This window comes from Coffea arabica, chromosome 7c (genome assembly GCF_036785885.1).
Source record: "Coffea arabica cultivar ET-39 chromosome 7c, Coffea Arabica ET-39 HiFi, whole genome shotgun sequence".
Classification (NCBI taxonomy): domain Eukaryota; kingdom Viridiplantae; phylum Streptophyta; class Magnoliopsida; order Gentianales; family Rubiaceae; genus Coffea; species Coffea arabica.
Genome location: NC_092322.1, coordinates 16,037,026 through 16,062,695, shown reverse-complemented (window position 1 = coordinate 16,062,695; position 25,670 = coordinate 16,037,026). Strand labels below are relative to the sequence as shown.

The 25,670-nt window shown below is 31.4% G+C and overlaps 1 protein-coding gene and 1 long non-coding RNA gene across 8 annotated transcripts; both read right to left on the bottom strand.

The window, feature by feature from the left end:
- Positions 1 to 262: 262 nt before the first annotated feature.
- LOC113699648 (uncharacterized) lies at positions 263 to 2,580 on the bottom strand. The gene is made up of 2 exons (XR_011817485.1): positions 2,082 to 2,580; positions 263 to 554 (listed from the first exon to the last, which is right to left on the bottom strand). It is a non-coding gene; the product is annotated as an uncharacterized lncRNA (long non-coding RNA).
- A 13,755-nt stretch (positions 2,581 to 16,335) lies between these two features.
- Positions 16,336 to 25,534, bottom strand: LOC140010803 (uncharacterized). Of its 7 annotated transcripts, none has more exons than XR_011817956.1 (7): positions 25,214 to 25,524; positions 23,204 to 23,475; positions 22,195 to 23,107; positions 21,801 to 22,120; positions 21,658 to 21,713; positions 21,322 to 21,408; positions 16,336 to 16,833 (listed from the first exon to the last, which is right to left on the bottom strand). XR_011817956.1 is itself a non-coding variant. In XM_072058359.1 (7 exons), the coding sequence occupies exons 3-6, from the start codon at positions 22,743 to 22,745 to the stop codon at positions 21,380 to 21,382; spliced, it is 546 nt and encodes a 181-aa protein (XP_071914460.1). In that variant the 5' UTR covers positions 22,746 to 23,107; positions 23,204 to 23,475; positions 25,214 to 25,534; the 3' UTR covers positions 16,336 to 16,833; positions 21,322 to 21,379. The 7 variants fall into 7 exon arrangements, 2 of the variants coding, with proteins under 2 accessions (XP_071914460.1, XP_071914461.1); XR_011817954.1 differs by having other exon boundaries at positions 21,658 to 22,120; positions 22,195 to 22,399; positions 22,566 to 23,107; positions 25,214 to 25,519; XM_072058359.1 differs by having other exon boundaries at positions 21,658 to 21,674; positions 22,566 to 23,107; positions 25,214 to 25,534.
- Between the last annotated feature and the right edge of the window lie 136 nt (positions 25,535 to 25,670).

The window sequence follows — 25,670 nt, the reverse complement described above, 5'->3', positions numbered from 1 at the left end:
AACCAATAAACAACACTCAAATTTGGCTTTTAACAAATAACACGAAACGAAGAATTTGGCTTAACCTGTGTAATAAACTAGCATTTAGGAATGTACAACTATATATGGATCATGAAACATAAAACGTTACCATTTGTCTCAAATGGTCAATGGTTGCATGGTCTATTTCATATATTTACACTCCATTGAAGCAACTATATATATGCAAACCACATATTAATTAAGTTTTCTAGTAATTCCAAATATATCTTGCACTAGCTACTTGAGTTTAATTTCAGTTTCCAATAAGATCTTATAAGATCTAAATGAAATATGCAGAAAGTCTTATACATTTCACACAAACTATGCGAGAAAATAAATCATTGAAACTTTATTGAACTAATAACATTGTCAAAAAAATTAAGGGGTTGGGGTTGGACTTAGTCTTGTCTCCAAAGATTGAGCTATACTGTATCTGCGACAAGAAAGAGATCTGTCATTATTCGTGGCTACTTTAGTTTGAAACTTTTCTGCTGAGGAACTGCCAACAAGATAGAGAGTTGGTCTTCACCACGCTGCACAGCAAATGAAAAAGTTTGTTTAATGGTGAGACTTTTCATGTATTCAATAGCGTGTAATAAATGGCATATATTCATTTATATAAATTTCAGAAGTAATTAATTTGACCATAGTAAAGTTTTCATGCATGCAATCTATTAATTACATTTAGTAAATATTCATATTATACTCGACTAACTAGTAGACGTTGGTAAATATAATTCGAAAGAACTCTTGTGTTATGTGTATTTTTTAAATGCTCTAAAAATATTTATACTTTTCTGCAAAAGTATAAAACAAGTTTTTTCTTTTAAATTCTTTTCTAGAAAGGAAGAGTGGGATTTAAGAAATGAATAATAAATTTTTCATGTATTATACCTCACGAATAATACTTAAATTTATGACAATATTTTAAAATCTTTGTTGCAACAAATATGTATCTTATGAGATATGTAAAAAAAAAAAAGACTTACATGGTAACCTTTTCCATCTATATGCATATATATAATTAAAAACTTTTGATAAAACACGATAACATAATATCTCATCCAAATATTATGAGTGAATTAAAACTAATATTATTATAGTTTAACATCTAAAAATCATAGTAAATGAAAGCATAATTTTAGTTCGATTCTTTTCAAACTTATTGGCATCATTCTATACTGTTATTTATGTGTAATTTTGCCAGGCTTATTTTATAAGCTGAAACTTTAATCGTACTTTTGAGAAATAATTCATATAATATGACTATATACAATATTTCTTTTTATTATTTTACTAAGTAGGGCGTGAAGCCCTACAAACATAGAAATTCGGAATTCAGAAAAAACATAAAAAATATGAAAAGAACATATAGAGTTTTGAAGATTGAGAAATTCAATTGAATAAATAAAACTTGACAATGTTAGTGGGATGGAAAGAGTACAAAAACTTGAGCACTTTCATTGCAGTTTTTGGCTTAAATTGAATAGAAATAACTCTGAAAGGTACATACCAGAATTCTAATTTGCATCACTAATAGACAAAATTAATTTAATGTTCTGTACATTTGCACACTATATATAGTTAATGCTTTTGTTTTGTACTACATAGTTTCACCTAGTGATATAGGATATTCTGGCCCCAAACTTATGATGCCCGTTTTTCTGTTTGATACATATGTGACAGCGAATTTGCTATAGAATTTTGCTATGCTTAATTATAACCCATATGACATCCTGAAAGAGACTATCAACAAGCGTAAAACTTGTTTTCTTCAAGCTTTAGTTTATGTTTCATTAGGTAAATTGCAGCTCTGATTTCAGATATTACAAGGTAACAAAACATTTGACCCCTAAAACCAATTTAATCATTTCAACTTTCACCAAGAAAATCCAATATACTTCCAAATTGTACTACTTCAGACATCTAATGACTTGCTATAAACGATGAGTTAATGTTATTTCAAGGCATGGTGTAAATTCAGTGCCATGAAACTACAAAAAAAAAAAAAAAAAAAAAAAAAACCATTGGTTTTCACAAGGAATATTGCTGGAAATTACCTGCTTTTGCTGGTTCTATTGCTATTTATGCTTTTGTTCAAACTCTCACATTTCTTGCTATCCCTTTTCTTTGAAAAGGCCATTTTCATCGTGTACCGAACCTTTGCCATTGGTTTCTCAGATCCATCAAATGATGATCTTGAAGTAATCCTTGAGGAACTTCTTTTATTGCCTCCCTTTGCCTTGAAACCAAGAGGCACTGGGATGAATATCTTTAACAAGAAAACTCTGATGTTCATACTATTGCTTCCGCTTTGTGAGGATTGAACTCTTGTGCTCGAATTTGTATTCTTTTTCACGACAACCTTAGCGTTAGGGACTGAATCTCTTTCCATGATCATCAGCTCCTCTTGTGCCTCTTCTTCGAGGTTTTGCTGGTAATCTATAATGTCTCTGAGGGACAATTCGTAGGATGACTCAGGCATGTTTTCTATTAGCTCCATCAGCACTTCTCTACCATCTTCGTTTGCTTGAAATCTTGAGGACGATGGAGAAGATGTTGAATGGTTGGGTGAGAGCAAATGAGAAAGTTCATAGACAGAATCTGTTGGTGATCTACACATCCAGAATGGTAAAGAGTATGATGTGCAGTAATCATCTGCAGTTTGGAAGTCTAAAAATCCATCCGAAGGAGGATCAAAATGAATTCTCTTAGCCATGATGTCTCCTTTTGACTAAATCATCATTCAACTTTGAAAGAGTTTCATGAAGCTTTTAAGAACAAGATGGAAAAGAAGATCAGTTGGGCTTCATTAGGATTCAAATTCAGGTTCTAAGTTGAGAAAATAAAAAACTGGGTTAATAACATCAACCCCCCCCCCCCCCCCCAAAAAAATACATACAAACCTATGGAGCAGTAACACTTGACCACCCTGAATTTTAAAAATATATATTTTGCACCCCCAAGTGAATTATATTTGTACTTTTCAAACCCATGTGCAAATTTTTCTTTCCAAATTACCTCCTGTCTTCATATTTTCTCAATGGTCAACTTTTAGTTTGTTACATTTACTTATTATATATTCATTAAATATTATGCCACTACATGACGTGATGTTTGACAGTAATTTCATTAACTCGTTGTGTAGACTTATGTATAATTTAGCATCGATATAAATAGGACACCACCGACAGCCTGCCCCCACTTTATATATAATGTATTATAGTACTAATATGTATGTATACATTGTAATTTAAAATTAACAAAATGGTATTTTATTGTGATAAAATAGTGTAGCCTTTCTTGACAATTTTTTATGTTTGTAGTAAAGTATGATTTTGTTATATCAATTTGCTTGACTTTTTATTTGTCACACGTTGCATATTGTTTGTAAAAAAAAAATCCACAAATATTGATTTAGATTTTGCATAGTATCAAATGTGAAAAAATGACTAATAATTGCAGTTATTTTTGGCTAAATATTTAAAAGACTGATAATTGTGATTATTATTAATGTTATATATATTTTAAAAAAATTATATCAAATAAGAAATAGTAGTGGTCACAATGGGAGCACCAATAGGGTAGTGAAAAAGAGCGAGGATAAGGTGGCAGTTGGGGGGGGGGGGGGGGTTTATTTAATTTATACTATAATCCAATAACATAGCATGCAATAAAAGAATATCATGGTGAATATAATAAAGGAAAATACAACAATATAAAAGTTGACTTTTGAAAAATTAGGAAGCTTGGGGGTAATTTGAGATGAAAAACATGCACATGAGTTGTCAAAAATTAAAAGTACAAAGCATAATCATTTGGGGGGCAAATATATATATTTTTTGAAGTACAGAGTGGTAAAGTGTTACCACCCCATAGATTCGGGGAGGCAAAGTGTTATTAACCCTAAAATATTTTGCCATGTTATTGTAGGATTTTCGCATGAATAAAAGGAGACACAAACAAAACTGTTTTTGACATCTACGGACTTTGGTTTAGCTGGACTTTGTCTATATTGTAGAGAATTTAGTCACATTCCAGTTCCAGATGGTCATTGCCCTCTTAAAATGGCAGCCAACTGCATTGCTTAATTTGGAATGTGAATATATATTTATTTGTAATGAAGTCTGATTAGCGTAATACTATTTTTTTTTTTTTAAGGCTTGAGCAAGTGTTCTAATCAGACAGCATGATTTCATTAAAGAAACAGCCTAGATTTTGGCTTATATTTGTGTATTTTATGCAGAACGAGATAAAACTGCACAAATTTGAAAACTTAATTAATTACAAGAAAAGAGATTCTAATTACAAAAAACTTATTTTATTTTGTAATCCTACGTCTAGGTTGGCCAACTATTGCCATGGAACTTGTTACTGGACAGTCATTTTTTCAAAGAAAAATTGCTACGTTTTCCGTGAACACATTTTCCAGTTACCTTTTTACCTCACGTATATCAAATTGCTACAGTAATTTTTCTACAAAAAAATCTAGAAAAATGCAATCCAAACACAACTGTACTAAAAGTTTTTAATCCAGCATTAAAGTGAACTTTTAGCAAAGAGAAACAGCAGAAGAAATGAAGAAAAACTAATTATGTGTGTTTTGTTAGTTGGAAAATTTTAACTTTTTAAACATAGATTAAGGCATTTAATTACATGTATTTTATACTCTATGATTATAACTTGCAAATTTCAAACTTCAATACACTATTATGGACTTAAAAGGAAAAAAAATGTCACTAAATTTTGTTAAAAAAAAAGTATAATTTGACAATAAGGCACTATTAAACATGGATAAAAATTTAGTTTAGATATCAAGGATAGATTATATGTTTTTTTTTAATCACAAAAAATAAACTCAGACGCAGACATAAAACAAAAAGACCAAATCATCAACAAAGTATTACGAGTCAACGACCACACCAACAAAAACAAAATCAGCAACCAGCAACAAAAAAATTTCAGCATCTAAGTGGACAATATTCCCAAGTGATTTCAGCAAAGATTCAAATCTCCACACACATGAGTAGCATCCACTCGATTCCCAAGTCAATCATGAAATTCAACCTCCTTCAAACGCATTTATTTGCCATCACCCTCGCATGGCTCCTTAGGAATTTTAAGCCTGCAAAGGTTGAGCCTCCTGTCAGTATCACCCCCAGCAGCAGATTCATGATTCATACACACACGCATGGAATTCCCGCACATCACCAGTATTGAAATCCTTGGCCACAAAGGTCAAATAGAGCTTGGCACCCCCAGCTGCATTGAGAACGCAATTCAAAATCTTGCCTGCTCTAAAGCCAGTTTGATTTTTCTTGATATAGTGAATAGTAGCAGTATTCACCCTGTTCTTAACACTCCTGTAGAAAACGCCACCAGTCTTCAAGACAGTTAAAAAAAGGGCCTCCTGTCTTCTCCAAATCAAATACCACATCATAATATTTCTCCAATTCTTCTTCATTTTTTATAGACCATTCGTCCAAAAAAGGGTCGAACAGGAAAGCGTGGTGGTGTTCGGACCTGTCGGGCTCGGGCTCGGCCTCGGACCCTGACCCCGACCCCTCGGGCTCGGATTCAAGTTATTTTGCAAAGTAAGAACCATGATCAAGTTATTTTGCATTTTTGCAGTCTATGAATACTTCGTGGTCTAAACCTTGCTTGAAAGTTCTACAGCTGGATGCAATAAAATTTTTAAAAAACTTTTGAAACACAGAGATTTGTTTTGGACTTAAAATAAAAGGAAGGCATATACTGAATTTGTAAGCACAATAATCTTAGATACAAATGTCACAACATCTTCACCATGAACGATTAAATAGAATTAATATAAAAACCATTTCACATAAATCCCTCTGTTACAATCCAATGGCTACATATGGATGCAGTGCTTAAAGGAGCTAAATGGTCTCCAGCAATATTCTATTGTTCTGCAGTCCAACTAGAAGATCAATCAGATGTGGACGAAAAAGGAGTGGTTAATTTGCATCTACAATCACCACAAGACAAAAGGATACAAAGGATTTGTCTGGATTAGATATGGAACTTCCACAGATGAATTGTAAAATTTAGTATATTATCACCTTGTTAGTTTGAAAAATTTCTAAATGGAAAAACATAGAAGATCTTCCAAATCCTTATACTATATAAGAATGAGTAGTTCGAGTCTCCGTTCCGCTGGATTCCTCGGCGCACTTAACGTGTTCGGGCCGGTTGGGGCGCCGGACCCGGGCCGCAGGAGATTAGTCGGGCCCCGTAAGAATTAACCCGGACACTCCTGTGTCGAAAAAAAAAAAAAAAAGATCAAGGGGGGTTTGAATTTCAACCGCGTGAGGGGCTTTTTGGGAATGTGAAATATTGTGTAGTTTTTTCTAAAGTTTTTGGGACAATTGAGGGCAACATTTGTTTAGGTATATTTACCAAAATGCCTACATTTAAAAGTTTGATTTATGAGATAATTTCAGAAACCTCCCCTGAGATTTGTCATAATATCACTCAACTTCTTTCAATTTTTTTAAAATCTCATTTACCTCCCTTGCCAACTTGATAAGACTAAATATTCATGTCAAAAGTCATAAATTAACAACATTACCCTTGCTCCTAATAACTATTTAACCAAAAAGCCAAAACAAAACAAAATTTTTAAAAGCAAAAAATGTAAATTAAAAAAACAAATTGCTAACTAATAATGGTCCATATTTCTTTACATTGGAATCATGGTAGAATAGCAAAACATATAAATAAATTAAACCTAATCAAAATCAGTTACTTAGGAAGATTTTAGAGAGTAATTAACACATTAAAAAATTTCGCGCACAGTTACAATTAAGGAAGTCAAGATATTTTTTGAAAAATATGTTTTAATGCATGGTGTTGTTTGAGTCGTATTGAAAACTAAAATAATCTCTTCATTTGTGTGAATTTTTGAAGGTGTAAATTTTGCTTTTGTTCCAATACAACTAAAATAAATAGTTTATGTCAATAAATTTACATTATTTTATTTTTTTATTGTTGTTATAAATTTCATAAGTAGGATAATATAAGAGTAGTATTGGAACAAAAGTTTTATCTTTCTAGTATTTCCTCCAAAGGGGTTAAAATTTTATAAGAAATGTCAATTCAAGAGAAATAAGTGAGATTTTAAAAATCTCAGAGGAGTTGAGTGATATTATAAGGAATCTCGGAGGAGGTTTCTGAAATTATCCCTTGATTTATGGAGACATTTGGGTATTTTTGGAGTATGAAATTATTTTGTAACCGTTTTGCATCAAGTACAACTCATATAAATTTTTCTGTTAGTGTAATTATTGAAATGATGTTATAGACATATTTAATTGAAGTATGCCTTTTGTTGTGCAATTGACACAAAAACATATTAACACATTGTGCAATTAACATGTTGTTATAACTAGCCGTTGGAGAATATTCTTTTATCAAAAATAACTTATGTCTGGTCTTGGACGATTTTCAACCGATATCTGTAGGGGCCTTTTGGAAATGCTAAAATTATAAAAGTATTGATAAAACAAAGTATACAATTATGTGCTGCAATTAAAATATATTATTATTAGTTTTGTCATATTTGATGACTATTTCTTTTCAAAATATACAATTATTTGTTCGATAAAAATTTTTTTTTAACCACAGGCACCGAACACCCGCGCGATGCACCGGTGCTCCCTCCCTAGTAGATCAAACAAAGGAATCTTATGTACTTCCAGTACATATGGATAAAATTGACAATTGACAAAGAAGTAGAAAAACATATTTAAAAAAAAGACACTTAACATGACCAATTACCATATAAACCTCGGAAATCAGCCTATCAATATTTGGATCAGGGGCCTCTGCTATAGACACGTGGATATTAATACAGTAAATTTGGACATCAACGCAATAAGGTGTAAAAATACAATAAATTTGCTCTCTTATTATTATGTTCCAACAAATAATTATTGTGTTTTTATATGCTGTTATGTTAGTGTTTACATTTGTTATAATAGTGTATATCCCTTGAATTAGTGTCTATACTGTATCCTACAATCACCGCTAGTGACGGCAGAGAAGCCTGATCCTCAATTTTTCACAATGAATTGCATCTTACAGTGACTATTGCATTTTTGAAAAAGGTCTATCATTCGGCACCCCTTAAGATATAATTTAGGTGTTAGATTTTTTGAAAAGTAAGATTAATAGGGGAAAACGTATAAATGTAAAGAAAGATAATAATTGTTAATGCGTGTGTGTGTATATATATATGATAGGTTATATAAATTTTAGGTATGTTGACGAGTGCCTTAGGTACCCATCAGAAAAACCCTTCTGAAAATGCCTAGAACGAGAAATGTCTCAAATTTGAACCATCTAAGCATGAAAAAACTTTGAATAAGCTAAAAATAGAATAATTGGAATCGTCTAAATATAATTATAAAAGAGGGGAATGAATTGGCTTAAATTTATTAAAAGAGTTAAGATGCACCCATGAAAGCACAACTATTTTCAAAATGGATTAATTCCAACTTTGCACCCTTTGATTTTTGGGTTTTCTGGTGGATTTTGATAGTATAGCAAAAATATACTTTACTTACCTTGTGGATGGACACATTCACATTTATAATCAAATTTCACTTTAAAGTTTTAAACTATTGAACACTTCCACTTTAGTCTTTAAACTTCAATTTTGTACACTTTACTCCTTAAAAGTATGAAATCTATTCCAGTTTAATTCGTAAACATCAATTTTGGATACTTTATCCCTAAAACATGAAAAAACTAACACTTGAGCATGGGAAAGCAAACACTTCATCACCTTTTACATATGGACAGTGGAAAACCATTGCTAGTTCAAAGTCTGTCAAAGGGTGTTACATCCAAATGAGTGAAAACAAATGCATAAACTGATTCTAGTACAAAAGCTTGGAGTATTTCAGGTGAAAGGGCTGCCTTGGTACATTCCTGTTTCAGGCAGTGCCAACAAACACATCTTTTGTATTGTCTAGATTTTGTGACTGGTATATTTGAAATACCTTAATTTATTATGAAAGTAGCTTTTATGACTGGTTTATTTGACTGGTAGATTTTATGACTGGTATATTTGAACAGAAGTTTATTTGTTCAGCTGCTATTTATTTTATGACTGGTATATTTGAACTGCCTAAATTTATTATGAAAGTGGATGTTCACCAGATGTTTATTTGTTCAGATGCCTTTTTTTTTTTTTTAAGTATAAGCAAAAGGGTTCGAATTCGGGATCTTTCACTTACATTCTCTCCTTCGAATCACCTAACCAATCCCTCCAGTTTAGTTGCTATTGATGACTAATGAGTATGTAATTAAATATCATTTATATATTTATGCAAGCTAGTTTTGGGAATGAATTGCAATTATGTCTTGCATATAAATTCTGGAATGCACATCAAATTTTGCATATAAATTATCGAATTGCAATTTTTCTCTCCGTGGTGTCTCTTCAAAATCTTATTTCTCCTAGTTTTGAGTTTACATTGCAAGGCTACCTATTCAGCCTCCAAAATACTGTTTCCTACAGCTAAATCTTAATTGTCTCTTTTAAGTTTTTGGCACTCATTTTTCGTCCTCCGTTCCTTCTTTCACAGCACTCCATGAATGTATTTAGATTTTTGTGGCCTTGTGCCACAAAGTTCATGATCTAACCACTTGAATTATCCATATGCCCTTTGAGTCTATCCAAATTAACAAAGGCAATAAGGTTATTGGTTGTTTATAAAACAAATCAAAAAAACAAGCAAACAATCAAGTAAAGGGAATAAGGTAACTCAAAAATAAAGAAAAGAAAAAAGGAGGCTTACCATATGATTCAAGCAACCATAAAATTATCTCCAAAGATTTTTGCATTTTCACAAACTGCATATTCGAGCTATTTTTTCACAATTGCACCTCGTCTCAGTATCTCATCCAATTGGTGTACATCATTAGAGCATTCTGCCGAAATAACTGACATTTGAAACTTTTTTGTTTTTGAAGTTTAATGGGTAAAATACCAAAAAATTCCTTGTGGTTTACTAAATGTTTAATTTAACTCCCTCAGATTTGGAAACCTACACTATAACTCCCTGTGATTTCAACTAATTTGAAAATTGGACGGAAAGCATCCAATCTAACGGTTATACGTGAAATGTCAATATTGCCCCTATAAAAATGAACTCCCTATGGTTTGTCAAATATTCAATTTAACTCCCTCTAGTTTGAAAAATTACACTATAACTCCCTGTGATTTCGACTAAATTGAAAATTGAATGGGAAGCATCTTACATATAGTAGGGACAATATTGACATTTACATACAACCGTTAGATTGGATGCTTTCTGTCCAATTTTCAATTTAGTCAACACCACAGGGAGTTATAATGTAGATTTTCAAACTAGAGGGAGTTGAATTGAACATTTATCAAATCATAGAGAGTTTTTTGGTATTTTATCCAAGTTTAATCTTAATCCCTACTTCATCTAACTTCATCTATGAAAAAAAAAAGAGAAAAAAGAATGGTAGCATACTATTTTTGCGGCTTATTAGAATAGAGGAACGGAAAATGCAGAATAAATGCAGAAGCTGGTTGTGACTTGTGATGGTAGTGTACAGGAGAATTAGATAAGAAGATGGAGTTATTTGGGTTGTGGTAGTGATTCTGGTGAGCATGACTCGTATCCGACTGAACAAGAGCAGGTATGACTATTAAGAACAAAGAGAAAGAGCAATTTTTATTTTTTTAGTTATTCCAATTGTTGGAACTGAAGACAGATTTTGACAATTTAGTTGTTTCTTCATGTTTTAACTGCTCGTGTGGATTAACAGAGGGAGTTAAGTGTACCAAAATTAACATTAGAGGGGAAAGTGCCAAATGGGACAAACATTAAGGACTTTTACAAGGGGGAAGTGCAAAATAGGACATAAGTCAAGAGGTAAGTGGTAACCTATGTTTTCAAATTTTGACAGGACTAGTTGATCTGACTATTTGAATCGGAACAGCCTAAGTATTCGGTCCCCAAATATGGATGGTTATATAGTGGAGATAGTACGGATGTCTCCAGGAAGAGTAAAGCAACGGGTTGGAAAGATGTGATGTACAATGAGCCACCGCAGCAGCATTAATGGGAAGTGCCAGCATGTGCTGTGTCCTTGCAGCACAACAGTATCGGTTTCAAACCGGTTTGAAAGTGAGTGAGGTGGCATTCATGAGTCCGTGAATGCTTAGTGGTGAGTTGAGGTGGCAATAGGTAATTAAAATAATTCAAATGAATTAGCACCAAGGACTGTTTTGCAAAGTAAAAGTACAAATACCCTGGACTCGAATAAATTGCTTTGGAGGACAATGGGTAGGGATATTTGTGCAAGGTTTACGTTTAGCGGGAAATAAAAAGTGCACAATAGCAGGCCATGTTTGTTTGTTAGTAACTCATTTAAAAACTGAATGCATCCTCCGGGCTCCAATCTTGCATAGGCCTTAAACCGCTACGAAGCTAGACCCTTGTCAAATTGGCAAGTATCATTCAGTTTTGAATCTACCTCGAGCTTAAAACATTACAAAATAATTTTTTATTTTTTAAACAACATAAAAAAATAATTTTTAAATAATTATTAAAATATTACAGATATATTCGCTTCATCCTTCAGAATTATATCACATCCCACATTTAATAAAATAAGATGAATTGAAATGGTATTTTGTAAAGACATAAGTATCTTCAATATATTTTTTCGATTGCCTTCACGTAACATACACAACTCTTTGTCGTTTTTTTTAACGATTTTTTTTATCTTTATTGTACCCCTCTGTGTGATTCAAACCCGGATGAAATTATGACCATCTATCAGAGACATAAGAATGAACCAATCTTGTAAGATTCCCTTTAAATTCTTAGATTGCTTTGGGAAGAATTCTTATTTTAATGTCCTCAGTATTGGCTATTTTAGACTGATGTAAATTATATAAGTACAAACTACAACACATTTCCATACAATTAGTTATTTCATTTTTAAGATTCACATTTTAAGTTATCCATAATTATGTGAATACTATTTTTTACGATAGGCATTCAAAAAATGTACATACAAATGAGATGCTTTGACACATATGATATATATTATTAATTTTACATTCGTTGACAAATGGCCTAAACTTTTTGGGACTTCATTAAAGCAACATATTGCATCACTAAGTACTCTCATAATTGTTCCCGTTTAAGAGGTTAACGATACAATTTGGAAATTTTTTCCCATTTTTTTAATCAATAAGGTCATTTTTAATGCAATGTTGTAACTACATCCATGAGATAGTCTTAACGGTTTTAATGCATTGCTAATACCTTGTGCATTTTGCTCTCTGCCAAATTACGGACACAATTTTTTTCCTTTTTTTCTACTTACCAAGCGATCATTCATCTACTTTCCATTCTGTTTCTCTACCATTTAATTTTACTAGTTTCACAAATTTTCTTACTTTTATTATACTTGTATAATATGTTTTCCACAAGCCAAATCCATCTAATTACATGATGTTCAAGATCTATTCACATATTATATGAACATTATTCGTCCTTCATTGAATATTAAATGACCTATAAATGTTGCTCGAATTGCCTTCAATAATTTGTATATATGTTACACTTCAAATTCATTGTCAATTTTTTAAATTAAATCAATCGAATTCAAGCTTCAGCTCTAACTCCAATTTCATTTTGAAAACTATTTAATTATGCATTTTAAAGATCACTTGTGATTTAGAATAAATTCATAATTATGCTTATTTTTTTAACAAATTAAATAATATTCATTTCATGTATAATTACTTTTTTTATTCAAACAAGACATATATATCGTATATTTAAAAATATACTAATATTGCTATTCATTTATTCGTTGTCATTATATATGTGTTCATGAACTATTCGAATAGTTTGTGAATAGGGTCGTGCTCGTCTCGACTATTAAATGAACCTAACATCGTGTTCAACTTTGATTTATTTATTATACAATCAATCTTTTTTGTCACTCAAATGAACTGAACTCGGAATGTTCGTGACACCTTAACTTGTACTATAGATGAAACTTAGAGAGGAAGGGATGATTTGGATGGTACGTGGGATGGACCTATTTTCAAGTTCGAGACCTGCCACTTACACTAAAAAAACGTGACAATACTTAACTCTTCTTTGCTTCCATCCTATTACTTTTAATCACACCTTTCTTGCAGCCCGTAAATCCCACTTCTCATATTCGCCAAAAGTGCGCCTATATGGAATGTTCGACTCCATCATCATTACTAGTAAACTAGCATGAATGCCCGTGCTACGCACAGTGCTGAGATTATTGAAAAAAATGATAATAAAAGGATAAATAAAAAAAGGTTAAAAAATTGTAGCAACATATTTAATTGCACTTTACCCCTTAGCTCAATAAATGGACACTTTGCCTGTCTACTTTACGTTTTAGAACAAAAATGCCTCTTCTATATTTATTAATATTTAATTTTTTTCCTTTTTCATCATTCTCTCATATAATCAAATACTTTCTTCTCTTTGCCATTTTTATCTAGATATTAATTTTAATCATTTTAAAACATTCTTTATTTATTTTTATCTTTTTTACCTTACGTTATTAGGAAAATAATGATCATAAAGGGTATGCTATAACAAAATATATGTTATTTATGAACACATGCTATTTAATACTGGTGAGAACGGCACACCTTATATGTTTGCAAATTTAAAAGAATTTTTTAAAAATTTATTAAATATTTTAGTAGTTGTTGGTTTTTGTTTTAGAAATGTGGAGTGGGAAATGTGGGGGAAATGTGGGAAAAATGTAAGCATGATTATAGGATTTGTAGGAGCGGTAATATATAGGAGCCCCTTAACTTTATATTTAGTCGCACTTTACCTCCTCAACTCAATAAATGGACACTTTGTCCGTCTACTTTATGTTTTAGGACAAAAATGCCTCTTTTATATTTATTAATATTTAATTTTTTTTGCCATTTTCCTACTTCCTCCTTTTCTTGATATTTTTCATCATTCTCTCATATAATCAAATATTTTCTTCTCTTTGCTATTTTTATCTAGATATTAATTTTAATCATTTTAAAACATTCTTTATTTATTTTTATCTTTTTTACCTTACGTTATTAGGAAAATAATGATCATAAAGTGTATGCTATAACAAAGTATATGTTATTTATGAACACATGCTATTTAATACCGGTGAGAACGGCACACCTTATATGTGTGCAAATTTAAAAGAATTTTTTAAAAATTTTTTAAATATTTTAGTAGGTGTCGGTTTTTGTTTTAGAAATGTGGAGTGGAAAACGTAGGGGAAATGTGGGGAAAATATGAGCATGATTATAGGATTTGTAAGAGCAGTTATAGGAGCCCCTTAACTTTACATTTAGTTGCATTACCTCCTCAACTCAATAAATGGACACTTTGCTTGTCTCCTTTATGTTTTAGGACAAAAATGCCTCTTCTATATTTATTCATATTTAATTTTTTTGTCCTTTTCCTACTTATTCCTTTTCTTGATACTAAAAATGTAAAATTAAAGTATTTCTTAATTATAAAAATGTAAAATTGTATTAAAATAGCTTACAAATGAGATTTGTCTTTAATTAAGGAGTAAAAAGGATTTAAAGTATAAATAACAAACTGTTTATGAAATAGATAGTGGAAAAGTTTTAAATTTTAAATTTGCCTAGTGATAGGGTTGGTTATAACCCACTACTTTTTATGTATTAAATAAATACAAAAATTTAGGAAAAAGAATGAAAATTTTAGAAGTCGTTGAGAGGGTTTCTGCTAAAAACCCCTTCCTGAATACATATAGATATAGATACATATATACACATGTATGCACGCATACATTAATACACATATATACCATAATTATTATTTCAAGAATTAATCATTATTTATACTCTGCCAATATAGACATTATCAACTTTGATTGTATAACAACTAATTTGTTCTACTTGAGTTTTACTTATTTTTTCATCTAACTCTCTTCCAACTAATTTCATTTATAATTTGTCTCTTCTAATAACCTCTATCACACCTAATGCATTTGAGTTATTCTTTTTATCCTTGCCGTCTAATTTTATTTATCCTTTTTCAATACACTTGCATTATCGTACATAGTAATTTCATGTACATTTATTAATACACTTTTTATATTGCTTAACTTATTAACTTTGTTACATACCACTACATCACTAATGCACAAATGCACTATGCTATGTTTCATTTTATTCCTACTTAAAATGAATACCGATGCCGATCAATATAATCACACACATCATAAATTTAATTACCATCCTAGAGAATACATTTCATCTATTGTATGAATTGTAGTATTTAGCAGATATGATTGCACCACACTATTTTTGTATACATAAGTTTTTAAAGACTACTATGGTACATAAATACTTCAAATGCAATTATTTCTTCATACAACTATGAATACTTTAACAAAAGATTATTATACAATTATTTACACCCTGGATCAATTCATTAATTATTAATCATTATGCAAAAAAAAGATTGCGCTGGCAATCTTTTTTGTTGTTATTCATGAACATACTAAACCTGCTACAAATTACTTGTATCTATACTATGCTTTTTATTTGGGGATGATTTCAGAAACCTCTCCTGGTAAGCGTAATTTTTGAAATCTCATGAGTCCTGAGGTTTCTGACAATTTCATCGAATTCTCATGAGATTTCAAAAATTATGCTTACGTCCATTAATTCAATACTTTTAGTAACAATGTATTAAAATAATATTGATTTGCCCAAATTTATTTGAATACCCATAAATGCCGTTGTATAATGAGTTTTAATTTTTTTCTATACAATTATAAGATTATGTAGTATAATTATATGAAATAGGTGCCAAATTTTGAAAATGTACATATCTGCTATTTTATAAACAACTATAATAATTTTATTATTATGATTAATTAGAAACTTTTTTCTGGTATTTTATTATGGATTTAGAATTATAAACTACAAAAAATATGTTGACAACTCATTTAGAGTTTATTAATTTTTCAAGTCATGGAATTATCATTATTTAATAGTGATTTTGGCCCATTTCTTTTTCATTTTTGTCAATTAAAAAGAAAGAAATACAAAACAAAATAAACAAAAATATTCAATTACATATAAAATTAACTTGTAAAAACTTTTTCTAATTCGACATTTAGTTACAATACAAATTAGACACAATAGTGACAGTTCTACAGTTTTATTGATGAAAATAAGAAGGAAAAATAATTAACAAATAATTTGGAAACTCATTGTAAATATATGTATACCATATAAGAGAATTTTATTAAAATATTTAAGAGTTAAATTGTCTTTTTCAATCCCAAGGGAGATATGTGTAATTGTTTAATTTTTAAGGGAGAGGGAGTTCAGAGAAATTGTTAAAAATATTGGGGGATGTTTCTGAAATTACCCCTTTCACTGGCCACTCTTTTTAGGGACCACTTGCAATTTAGTGTTCCGTTGGTAAACGTTCTTAAATTAATCATCTTTCCACGCTTGCAATGATGTGGACGTCCAACTGGAACATCAAAGATTTCTCGCCATCTGGTTTGACGTGGAAGTCCAACCGGAACATGTGCGCCTGCAACAACACCGGCTCAGCAATTCTCCTTTCGGTTTCCATGCAGCCTTGATTTCCGTGGCTGGACAGGTGCCAATGGATGCTTCATCTGGCCAGCTTTTCCCTTGCTGGAGACATCCGTACTGTCTCCATTATAGAAAAATCCCCCAAATATCTGCCAGTCAAAAATTCTATCAAACTCGGTAAAAGGTCAAGTTTAACCAAGAATCGGTAAAATCGGTGAATACCTATTTTTTTGTTTTTCTTTTTCTGAGTCACTTTTTATTTTTTTTGCTGACTTTCTATTTTTGACATTTTTGTTTTCCTCAATTCTATTGAAGAAAAATACAATAAAAATCAAGCTTAATTCATCTACCAAATAGATTTACTACATATATAACATCAAAATTCAAAAATTAAAAGGAAAAAAGTAAGAAAGAGAGACAGAGGATGGAAAGGAAATGTTAATTTAAGCTTTGAATAAAAAAAAACTTGAAATGCATTAAAGGAAACGAATGTAAATAATAAGATGATATGATTTTTTATTTTTGTGAAGGAAGAAAACAAGACAAAGATTAAAAATTAAAGAAAGAGGGGGAAAAAGAAAAAGAAGATTCAGAAAAGGAATAATACAGAAGACGAAAAAATGCAAGAAAAGAAAAAGAGAGAAACAGAAAAGAAAAAAAGAGAGAGAGAAACGGAAGGTCAAATACGAGAGCAACTCTCTCAAATGAAGTGAATGTTTAATAAACTTTTCTATTATTTTGTTTGATCCCTAAATGTTTTAGGGTTAAGTGCAGAAAACCCCCATGAACTTTCATAACTGTTGCACAATACACCCCTAATTATGTTTATAGGCACTTTGCACACTAAAAAAACAACCGTTCACACATTTGACGGTCAAACAAAGCGTGTAGGTTGCACTTTTTATCTGTTGAAATTTGTTTACAGAATTGCCTTCTTTCCAAATGAATATAAATGTCTCCACGTACTATCACCTCTCCTCATAATTTTTCCCCTTTTATTTCCTCTTTTTCACAGATGCACAATTCTTCTACACACATGAAACACAGTTCAAATAGTTGCAACTCAAGCAATGCATATGAAGCAACAAACTTCAACTCAAGATGCAGGTGTGTATGAATAGCACCTCTAAGGACTTCATGGACCGTTCACAATCCAAGAAGAAAATTCTTAGGATGTTCTAAATATTCGGTAAGTCCAAATCTCATACAATTTCAGTGAACCAAAGGTAATAACAGTCACCAATTTTGGATTTTTTTTAAAAATAGAATACTAATGCATGCAAGTATTTTAAATGGGGTAGAACCTGAAACATGCAAAAAGGGAATGGAAATCATATATATATATATATATATATATATATATATATATACATATAATAAAGTCTTATTCTCATTCTTATCCTTTTAGTTTATCTCTTTCCCATGTGGCTTATCGATATAGCAAGTAGATGCAACATACTCTATGAGTTAACCCCCTAATAACTTACGCTATTCTATCTCTCTTTTTTCTCTTGACTTTACAATTCTAGATAATTCTTTCATAATTATCTCTTCCATTCTCTCACATTTTTTCCCTTAACCCTAATCATCAAGCCTAAATTTCCAGGGGATTAGTATAAATAATTTTGAATTATGTTTTTAACTCTCTCTCATCTTCAACTCAAAAGTTCGAAATATCAACTCAAATATTAGATTATCTTTATCAGATTATCACTATCGAAAATACTCTACATTTTTACTCATATATATGGTTATCGATCTATTACTTATCACTTTATCAAGCAGTGCAGATGTTTACACTTTTCTACAATGTTTTTGGAATTTTTTTTTTCAATGCAAGGACCGGATTTGGAACTTCGTTTTTTTTCCTTCAATGCAAGGACCGCATTTGGACTTTGTTTATGCTCCTTGTATGTGGTCTGTAATTTCCTACATTTTTTTCATAGCTAGATCATTGAATTTGAATTTTCTAACTCTTCAAAAGTTACAGTTTGATTTTTATTTCTGGCAAGGTTTTTGTAATTAATTTGTTATTTCGATTTATGGATTCACTCTTCAATTTAAGTAGAACAATATTTTTTTTTTGTTAGTGATTTAGAAGTGGCCTTTTAAACTGTGTTTTCACACGATTTTTTAATTGCCTTTGACAATTTATTAATTGTCTTCAACAACGTATTAAATTTTTTTTTTTCTGGGTTTCTGGGGTTAAAAAAATTTTGTATAGTTTTCAATGTTTTTTTTTAGATTTTGATAGAAAGCTTCTAAAAAACAAGAAGGTGTCATTGATTATATAAATGGCAAGGCATCAAGTTCATTGTCATACAGCAGTTCACGTCATACAATATACATCAAACAATTTATATTTTTTATGTTTTTGACTTAATAGCAAAATACATCTTATGTTTTTGTTTTGGTTTCTATTAGCCATGAACAGATTTAGAAGGTTTCTATGTTCCTATGACTTGATTGATTCTGAATTATTATCTTTTATTAATATTTCATTCGGCTTCTTTTCTTTTCACATTAACCTTTAAGCCATTTATATTAAGTACCAAAATTGATGTTTTGGTAACGGGTTGGCCATTCTTTTGTTTACAAAAGATCAGCCAAGATTTGATCTTCCCTATTTTCAAGTTTTTGAATGTCATCATATTGTCGATTTTTTTTTTGTGCATTTCGAATTATTAATCATTGAATTAGATGTTTAAATTTACATTAGAAGACTATTTTTTAATAACAATGTATTTAAGAAAGGTTATAATAGATTATACAATAAGTTTTGTATTTTATGAAAATATTTTTATGAACTACACTAAATAATTTATTATTTTTAGACAATTTTCATTCAACGAATGGGTATAAAACTAGTTGGAGAATATTTTCATGGCTAAATGGAAGAAATGCAGGCAAGGATTAACCATTTATAGCAACAAAATGAGCAGCTACAAAGAGCACATGAAAAAATGAACACTGCAAGAGCTGCCATTATGCTTCAAAATAACCAACTGGTGACCAAATATGAAGAATTCAAAACTATAGTCCAGTCATTGCAAGAAACAGTGGCCAAGTATAAAGTGGCTCTTAAAAAAAGAAGAAGAACTGACTCCAAAGGGAGAACGTTGATATCTCTAATTGTAGTGGTGCTTATTGTAATTGTAATTGCAGTAATGAAAGAAAAGAAAAATGAACGAATGTATTTCCTACCATGTAGGCCTGTCAATCGAGCCTAATGAGCCGGGCTTTCATAAGTTTAAACTCAACTCATTTAATTTGGAACATTTTCGGGTTTCAGGCTATGAGTTTCGGGTTCATAAATGTAAAGCTCATACTCAACTCACATAATATTCGGGTTGTGAGCTTTAATTGCATTTAGTCCAAGCTCACTTATTACTCTTTAATTTTTTTAATACAATTACTATAACTATTAAGTTGTAAAACTAATTTAACATTTATAAGACTATAATATTAAAAATAAATATGAACAAATAATAGTTCTTAAAAAGTATATAAATCAAAAAATTTTCAACAATATTTATATTTAATTAGTTCAAAATGCATGAAAAATAGTAATAAAACATGCGATCATAAGCCAATACATATTTAAAAGTTGAAACTTTTTATAATCTTGTGATTTGAATTCAAACATGCTTGATGATTTGTATTTGTAGACCAAAAAGAAATCCTATTGGGTTTGTTTGGATACACTATTATTTCAAATAATATTTTACTTACATCATAAACATATTTTCCAATCAACCTTTTATATTTCCAACCACATTTTTATCTCACATACATCCATCACAAAAAGTGCTATAGTAATTATTCTAAATAATACTCTATCCAAACAAGCCAACACAAAAATTTACTCAACTAATAAGAAAAGTTAGAGATTCAGTTATGCATTACTAATATTGGCTCTTAAGAAAGCTCATGGAAAAGTCTTTAGATGTATTTTTGTATTTTATAATTTATATAATTTAGTATTTAATAATAATATATTTGGATATATAATTATACGTAATATCAAAATATAAATATTATATATATAGGTAATTAAAGGACCGAACCTATATCGGGTTTGAGCCTAATAAGGCCCAAACTCGGTTCATATTTAATTCTAACCTAATTTTTAGGTTCAAACTCAGACCGATTCACTAAAAGGTCGGGCTCATCGGGCTTTTGTCGGGCCAAACGAGCCGAGCTCAGGCTAGTCCAGCCCTATTGACGGTCCTATTGCTATGAATACCAAGTAATATGAATCTTTTAAATTAGTATAAAATTATGGTTTGTTGTAAAAAGCACCACAGTGTTGGTTTCATGTTAGGGAAAAAAAGAAAGCACTATAGAAAAAATAAGCAGCATAACAATAGAAAGAGCAAAGGTAGTAACTTCATAAACCAATCCATAGTTCATTGATGAAATACTATAAAGCATACTGCATAAACTAACAGGAAGAGTATCTTTCACCTTACTAATACAAAATACCAAAATATCATATTCTAGTGTTCAACCAAACAAAAAAGACCATATCTGTTGTCTAAATTCTTCAAAAGTATGTATCCATTATAAAGAGGAATATATCCTTTACGGGCTATATTATCATCCTAATAGTTAGATGAACCTTTATTAGGTGGTACCTGAGAGTTTTGGTGTACACATGTTCTAGTGCTGGAAGATTAACTGGAGAACAAAATATCACCAAATCTTGTTGAATGCCTTTGGATCTGGTACAAATAAAAACAAGATATTGGTCATGTATATATACTTTATCTTGCCTGTGAATTGTATATGAACTGCAATAACAATATATACTTGAGTAATGGGTATACTACTATCATTAGCATTGGTATTAGTGCTCAATTTTGAGCCTCCAGTCAGGGGATCATTTGTCCACTAGTTACATATAACATTAGTTAGTTAAAATGTAGCTGAAATTAAGCAAAAGTGTACAAAAATACAGCTTAAATACCTACCATTTGAACTGTCCGGGCTTCAAAAATGTTATGAGGTTGCATGGCCACCCTTGCCACTTGCCATTAATGAGAAAGACATTAGTACAAGTTAAAAATGACAAAGTCTAAAAATATACATAATGCCTAAGATAATATTAGATTACCACATCAGTTGGGATGAAGTTTCTGTCATCGGACATGTCAATACCATTCTAATTTCCAAATCCAGAAAGCGGTGGAGGACATCCTGAAAATGCACCTCTCCCTCTTTTCCCTCTTCCCCCACCTCTAGCTGATGATTCCACTCCCCTACCATTACTTTTTCCCTACCATTACCTATTCCCCTTCCATTACCTCTTCCATTACTACTGGTTACATTGACATTAGTACTCTGTGTGTCCACATTAACTGTTCTCAGTCTTCCACCAACATTTTTTTGTGGGGCTGTACCTCTTGCCCTTCTTGTTTGAGTGACACCTTCATCCTACAAAAGTAACCAAATTAGTAAATAAACTAGTAAAGAAATTATTAAACACAATTTAAGGCATCATACACAACCTGTCTTGGTTGTTTGCATGTCTTCTTATTACGACCAGGCGTATTACAGTTGCTACAGTGGGCTATAGTACCCTTTCTGGATACCACATCACCATTCACTAGCTCATCTACACTTTTTCTTTATAGCTTTCTTGGTCTGTTAGGTCTTCTCCTTAGTTTTGGTGGTTGAATGGGAATCCACCTATTTGAACCCATAGGCTGTCTTCTGGAATAGGAACCATCATACTCTTATAAGCTCCACAATAGTACTCTACACTATAGTATGGATGGACAAGGTCTCCTGGTTCTTGATCAAAATCTAAAATTGCTACACATGCATGTACACAAGGAACACCAGTTATATCCCATTCTCTACAAGTATAAATTCTTACATTCAGGTTAATAATTTTGTGTCTTGCATAGCCTGTGATCTCCCATATGCCTTGACCTATTTGAACAGCTTCATATTCCACTGCTCGTGCTTTAATTTCCTCCACCTTGTCATGGATTCTTGGACAAATTTTTCCCTTGACCTTAGATATGAATTCTCTATTTTCTAGGTATCTACACATAATAAACTTTCTAATCAAACATAGATAAAATTGGCTCCTCCCTTGCTTCCTTAATATATTGGTTTAAGGATTTACAAATGTTGTTGCTCAAAAGATCGTACTTTGATCTTGGATTGAACATACACCTTGACCAAAGATTAGCTGGAATTGCACTTAACCAGTCATAAGCTTCCCTACGAGCAACCTGGAGTTCTGTCTTCTTTTGTGTCCAACCATCTGTCTCATATGCCCTCGCAGCAGCCCACATGATATCTCTAAGTGCTTTGTCCTTAAACCTAAGTTTGAAATTGGCATACATATGTTTAACACAGAACCTATGTTCCCACCCTAGAAAACAACATATCAAATGTCTCTACCAGATCCTACAAAACAGCAACACTATCAATCAGATTGGGTTTAATTTTATAGTAGTAATAAACTAATATATGAATGTTGGAAAAAATAAATGGCAAGTTTACCTTTTGTCTGTAAAAAATGAACACCCAATTCATGTTAGCTGTTGATTCAATATGAGTAGCCAGAAGTTCTAGAAACCAATGCTAGTTTTGCTTACATTCAGATTCCACATATGCCATTACTATAGGATACATCTAATTAGTTTCATCCCTCTCAACAACATGTATTAGATGTCTCCCAAATCTTCCTTTGAGATGGCAAGCATCTAAACCTATAACTGGTCTGCAGCCACTGATAAATCCATCCTTTTGTGCCCAAACATAACAAACATTTCCTGAAATATAGGATTGACAGAGGTTGGAACAATTTCTATCATTACATAGGCTGCAGAACTAGGATTTTTCAGCATAATGGTTGCACAATAATTTCTAAGTCTGGAATACTGTTTCTTATGATCCCTCAACATTTTAAAAAGTGCATGTTTCTTGGTCCTATACACCTTCCACCTAAAAACTCTTAATTTGAACTTTTTTTTTAGTTGTCTTTTGAAATCCCTTAAGTCCCCAGTCAGGATCATCAGCCAATTCCTTTTTGCAGTATTCAGCCAACCATCTAGAATTGACACTAACATTCTTATAAGACCAATGATATCTATGAGGGGGCCCTTTATACTCTTGACCTACAATGTTTTAGTTTTCCTATAATAACTTGCATATATCCTCCAACCACATTCTCTTTTACATATTGCAATGATTTTGTTACTATCATTTTTTTGGAACTTCAACTCCAAACCTCTAAGGATGGAATATATCTGAATTGCCTTCTTGAACACGTGTGGTTGTGAAAAAGGAGGCCTACCACAAATTTAGGATCAGCCATGTCTCTTTCCTTATTAAACTCAAGAAATTGTTCTCTATTTTCATCATCAGAGGATTGAATGACAGTTTCTAGTACTTTAGCATCAACAATATTTTCAGGCTCAACGAACTTACTCTCTTTCCTAATCTCATCAAAAGCTCTATACTGATAACTAATTAACTCAGCATATTATTGGTATTGTCCTAAATTAATATTGTTATCCAACCCACTAGTTACCTCATTAGGATCATCATCAATATCATAGCCATCACTTAATGTGTCCCCATCTAAGAAATAATCAAAGTTTGAGTCATATTCAGAAGATTGCTCACTTTTAGGTGCGTATGATTCATCAGATTCTGTTTCTGATTCATTCACATCATAATCTCTGGTTCAAGATTTTAATTAACCCATCAGCCCCTAAACTACCATTGTCATTCCCAACTCCCTAATTAGCATTCATATTGCCATTACCTATAGTTTCATTACCATCTTACTCATCCTCATTATTTTTTTTTCTACATCCCCATTATCATTTAACTCTCCGACATAGATATGAATGTATGGTTTATCCCTAAACATCCCAAACATTTTCATGACTGCTGCTTCACTTTTAGTAAGGCAAATTCATCATTTGGCATTTTATATCAAACTTAGGTATTTATGGGCAGTTGTAGTCCTTTTAGCATCCCCCAAATCTCAAATCTTGACATATAATTTGGGTCAATATCATTGAAATATTTTATATTCCAAACCACATATGTTAGTCCTGGATTATATACAAAATGGCCCCCATAATAGACTTCGAATAAGAACATATTTTGCAATTGCGATGACCACACTGGTATGCGACGAAAAAATAATAATACGTGTGAGGGACCACAAAAGTACCTTTATTGAACTTAGTTAACATACTATAATTCGTAATAATAAGCTTAAAACACACTACCAGACACCGACCCATGTTCAACACAATAGAATCTTGTAAAGAAAGCTACAAACAATCCAATTATAGCATGAAAAGGACAAATAACAAAATTTGGTCGCAATCAATCCAACAGTAAACCAACATAAGGACCACATGCAATGTATTCCATCACAGCTATAGAAATACACATTTAAGAACCCAAACTACAAGTTCGGACATCCAAATTCACACAAAAAGGCTAAAAAGTCTATTAAAGAAAGAAAAAAGTAGGGCTTTTGCATATTACCTGATTTGCTGAGTTTCTATAAAGATTCCACCTTGTTTTAGATTCTTCAAGCCGTTATTTTCCCACTTCTAGTCACCCTCTGTAGTGATTCCTCTTTGCTTCTTCCTCGATTATAAGAAAAAAGCAAAAAATTTTGGCAAACTCAAGAATTTTGACAGTGAAAAGGAGTTCAGACTTTTCTTTTGCCTTGAACAGCCGTCCACGCGATATAATGGCAAACTGGGATGAAGGGTGCTTTAGTCTATTTAGTTATTAGCTGAGGATAAAATTGTCATTTCACTGATAAAGTAAACGGTGTCTAAAGATCCGTTACTTTTCAATGGAGTTTAGGTGCAAAGTGCCTATAAAACATATTTCGGGGTGTATTGTGCAGCAGTTATGAAAGTTCATGGAGGTTTTCTGCATTTAACCCAATATTTTAAATAACTAGAATTGGTCCTATAAGCTTTTCTAGATT

What these genes read in the sequence shown, in the direction of transcription:
- LOC140010803 (XM_072058359.1), bottom strand. Translation starts at nt 22,745, where the DNA reads ATGTGTAGATACCTAGAAAATAGAGAATTCATATCTAAGGTCAAGGGA. An exon ending in ACAAAATTATTAACCTGAAT is followed by an intron (nt 22,121 to 22,565) that starts GTAAGAATTTAT and finishes TTACTTTTGTAG; the next exon opens with GATGAAGGTGTCACTCAAAC.